This window comes from Corvus brachyrhynchos, unplaced genomic scaffold (assembly GCF_000691975.1).
Source record: "Corvus brachyrhynchos isolate BGI_N302 unplaced genomic scaffold, ASM69197v1 scaffold555, whole genome shotgun sequence".
NCBI lineage: Eukaryota > Metazoa > Chordata > Aves > Passeriformes > Corvidae > Corvus > Corvus brachyrhynchos.
In genome coordinates, this window is record NW_008238357.1 from 443235 (window position 1) to 447262 (window position 4028).

The window sequence follows — 4028 nt, forward strand, 5'->3', positions numbered from 1 at the left end:
CGCCTGAGCCTCCTTTGCTCCAGCCTGAGCCCCTTTCCCAGCTCCCTCAGCCACTCCTGGGGCTCCAGACCCTTCCCCAGCTCTGTTCCCTGCCCTGGACACGCTCCAGCCCCTCAATGTCTCTTTGTCATGAGGTGCCCAGAGCTGTCCCCAGGATTCCAGGTGTGACCCCAGCAGTGCCAGCACAGGGGACGGGGACTGCCCTGGGCCTGCTGCCACCACAGTGCTGGGACAGGCCAGGTGCCCTTGGCCTTTCTGCCCACCTGAGCACACCTGGGCTCATCTGGGCTCACCTGGGCTCATGTCCAGCCTCTGTCAGCACCAACCACGCTGGAACCAAGCCCGGCTCAGGCTGGTGGAGGATCAGACCACCCTGTGCTTGGAGCTGTCCTGGGGACACCCCACAGCCTTGCAGCTCAACCTGGTGACACCCCACTGCCTGAGGTGACCCTGGGCTGTCCATGCAGCCACAGAGAGCAGAGTAAGGAGAGCAGAGCATTTATCTCCCTTTCCACTTCAGTGTGATGCTCAAGGAGCCTGCAGGCCTGTCCCCATCAGCTATGACCCCACACACAGCCATCTGAGGGGGACATAGCAGCTTCCCTTCCGCCAGCTGCACATCTACGGATGTGTCTTGGCATTACTGGGCCACCACTAACCCCTCGAGGCCTTTGGGGACCGGCAAAAGACACAATCCCTCCATCCTAGCAAGGGCAGAGACCTGCAGTTGATCTGAGCTGCCCCAGGAATTTCAGATGGAAAGGCTTGTGCTGAAATGATTGGGAGGGAGGCTGTGTGGAGCCGAGCTGGCCCTGTACATCAGGAACGTCTGGATTCTGCTCTTCGGATGGAGCTTTATCCTCTCCAGGGCAGCCAGGCCCTGAGCTCTGCTCTTTGCAGGGCTGGCCTCCTGCCGACAACCCCAGGTGAGGGGCAGGAGCCTTGAAACTGGAAGAGCTCCATGCTTCCAGCTGGGAATGACCTTTGTGCTGGAGGATGAGTGGCCGGTGGTTTGACCAGTCCATGAGTGGACATCACCTCGTCCATGGCCACGCTGGCCACAGTGGTCCCAAGGGAAAGGAGGGCGAGGAGCCCGTGGAGGCTTCGGGGGTGGCAGGGAGCACTCACCGTGCGGGACGTGGGCGGTGCCGAGGGGCTGGTGAGGGACACCATCTCCTGGATGGCCAGGCGCAGCTTGAGGCGGTGCAGGGCGTTGCTGATGCCGATCTCCCGCTGGATCTCGGTGTCCGACAGGGCCGACATGATGGCCCCACTCTTGACGTTGGCCCGGCACGCGGCCACGTACCAGGCTGGCATCCCCACCCAGAGCTGGGGACAGGGACAGCAGTGACTGCCTGGCACTGCCACCCTGGCTCCCCTGCCAGGGGCAAGGCCACCCTCTCTAGAGCCCAATAACAAAGCTGGATGTCCACATGGGATTCTGGGTTTGGTTGTACCTTGTGGCCTGTGGGCGGCCTAGCATCCCTGTGCCTGATGGGCACAGCACAAGGGAGGAGCACCCACGGAGCTTTTCATAGAATCATGAAGGTTGGAAAAGCCCTCTGTGATCAGCTCCAACCATTCCTCCAGCACTGCTACATTCACCACTAAGCCATGCCCCCACGTGCCACATCCACACATCTTTTGAACACTCCCAGGGATGGTGACTCCACCACTGCCCTGGGTGGCTGTGCCAGGGCCTGACCACCCTTTCCATGAAGAAATTTTCCCCAAGATCCGACCTGAACCTCCCCTGGCCCAGCCTGAGGCCGTTCCCTCTCCTCCTGGCCCTGTTCCCTGCGAGCAGAGCCCGACCCCCCCTGGCTGCCCCCTCCTGTCAGGGACTTGTGCAGAGCCACAAGGTCCCACCTGGTCCCCCTTTTCTCCAGGCTGAGCCCCTTTCCCAGCTCCCTCAGCTGCTCCTCATCAGACTTGTGCTCAAACCCAAAGCTCTACTCAAACCACAACTCCACAGGCTCTGTGAGGGATCCAGGGATCTCCTCTGCTCTCCCAGGATTTGCAGAGCCCCGAGCCATGTGCATGGAGCAGGCATGGTGGGACATGGTGGCACACACAGACCTGTGGGGACAGCATGGGGACAATCCACGGGCATGCTCTGCCTCACCTCCAGCCAGGACACAACAGTGGGGCCGTCCCAGTGGGCAAAGGGCAATCCTTTCCTCCGAGCCTCTTCCAGGAGTTCGTGCCTGGCAGGAACAGAAGCAGAAGAGTGATTTATGGGGGGCTTGTGGGGAAGGGAGAGTTCTTGGAAGGGAACAGACCCCGGGCAGCACGAAGCAGCTGGAGACAAAGCAGTGAAGGAGGTAACAAGGCCCAAGGGAGGGTGAAGATGAGAAGATTTCCCAGCAATTCCTAGTCCCGTGCCATGGCCCCCCAGCAGATCAGCTTCTTGCTGGGGTAGGGAAGGAAGTTCACTCACTTCTTCCGCAGGCGCCGATCCTTCTCGGCCTGAGCCCCCAGCTTGCCCAGGCCCAGGGGGTCCTGGATGCCCCCCTCCATGTCAGTCAGCAGCACTGTTGGGCAAGCAAGACACCCTCAGGTCAGCGTGATGTCCCCGGGTCAGTGTGGCCTCCCCCAGGGCCAGTGTGGGCATTGTGACCGTCTCCATGCCAGGGGGACACACAGTGACAGCACGGGAGGTGACAGTGTCCCTTTGCAACCCACCCCCATGGCCCCCCTGCATCCCTGGGAAGCCCAAGTAGATCCCCTCCTGCCATCCCTCCTATTTCCAAATTCCAAAGTCACAGAACAGTCCCTTCTGGAAGGGACCCAGAAAGATCATTGAGTCCAACAATGCTCAACATAGAAGCAGTAAAGGATTTAGGAGTGGAAAAACAGCTCCTACCAAAGGGCTCTGCAAAATCCAGAAGGTCTCATGGGGAGGGAAGTCAATTTGGGGACATTAAAGATGAGCTACAGTGACAGGGGGTCACTACCCACATCCCTGACAGAGCATTAAGGTGGCACCATGCTCAGGACAGAGAGGCCAAGGGGAGAAAACACCAAGCTCCAACTTCCCTGAAGCTGCCATGGCCCCAACATGCCCAACCCAGCAGGGGTGTCCCTGCCCTCCCTGTCACCCCAAGAGCACCCCAAGAGCAGACAGAGCCAGAGGGTGTGGAGAGCCTGGCACAGGCAGGGACAGGGCTGCTCACGGACCCTGCCCCGTGGCCCCTTCTCTGCTCAGCTGGATCAAGCGACCCTTCTCCTTCTTCCCAAACAGGCGCCCGATGGAGGATTTGATCCCCTTCCTCTTGGAGCCCTTGTGCAAGGAGTCCTGGCTGCTGCTGGGATTGCTGGCCTGGTCCTCCAGTGAGCTGGGGATGGGGAGGGAGAGGAAGAACAAAGCCTTTAGGTTATTCCTGAGCAGGGCACAAGCCCTGGCAAAGCCCAGCCCACCCCACATCCCACGAGTGCCCCAGGTATATCCTCAAACCAACAGAGACCCCAAGGATCTCCACACACCTCTTGCCATCCTCCTGGCTCAGGGCAGGGTGGCCCAGCTTCTCCAGCCGCAGTGTCCTGGGTGAGGACGGTGGGGACGTCTCACACTTGATGGTGGTTTTGTCCTCCCGGCTCTCATCCCGAGCTGCGGGCGACTGAACAAGCAGAGAGGCCGTGAGGGCGGGAGGCCAGAGCCCAGCTCCATCCTTGCCCTGCTGCCTGCCTCTCTCTTGCTCCGTGGAGACATGGCCAAAAGAGCCACCAGAGCCCTGGGGCTTTGCCACGCTCCAGGAATGGCCTGAATGAGAGCTCTGGCAATGGTTCCAGATGCCCAAGCGGATGGGGAGGATGTGGCCGTATGGCTGAGATCCTGGGAATGGGGAGGTGAGAGGATGCAGCCCCATGGTCCAGGTCAGGGTGTGGGGACAGAAGCTGCTGGCCCTCATTAGAGGGCTCTGAGGAGCACAGATGGGAATGTCCCAAGGACACCCTGTCGCCAGAGGGGACACAATGTTTGAGGACCCAGTGGCTTTCTGAACCTCCCCATGTCCTGCCAGCCCCAC

At 60.5% G+C, this 4028-nt stretch overlaps 1 protein-coding gene across 7 annotated transcripts in view; it reads right to left on the reverse strand.

Annotated features, from left to right (window-relative positions):
- PPFIA4 (PTPRF interacting protein alpha 4) overlaps positions 1 to 4028 on the reverse strand; it is a 34685-nt gene that overhangs the window by 8413 nt on the left and 22244 nt on the right. For all 7 annotated transcript variants that reach the window (XM_017735532.1, XM_017735536.1, XM_017735538.1 and 4 more), the window contains 5 exons: positions 3487 to 3620; positions 3181 to 3338; positions 2441 to 2534; positions 2126 to 2207; positions 1129 to 1329 (listed from right to left, as the gene is read on the reverse strand). In XM_017735532.1, the coding sequence (XP_017591021.1) occupies positions 1129 to 1329; positions 2126 to 2207; positions 2441 to 2534; positions 3181 to 3338; positions 3487 to 3620 (669 nt within the window). The remainder of the gene's footprint in view (positions 1 to 1128; positions 1330 to 2125; positions 2208 to 2440; positions 2535 to 3180; positions 3339 to 3486; positions 3621 to 4028) is intronic.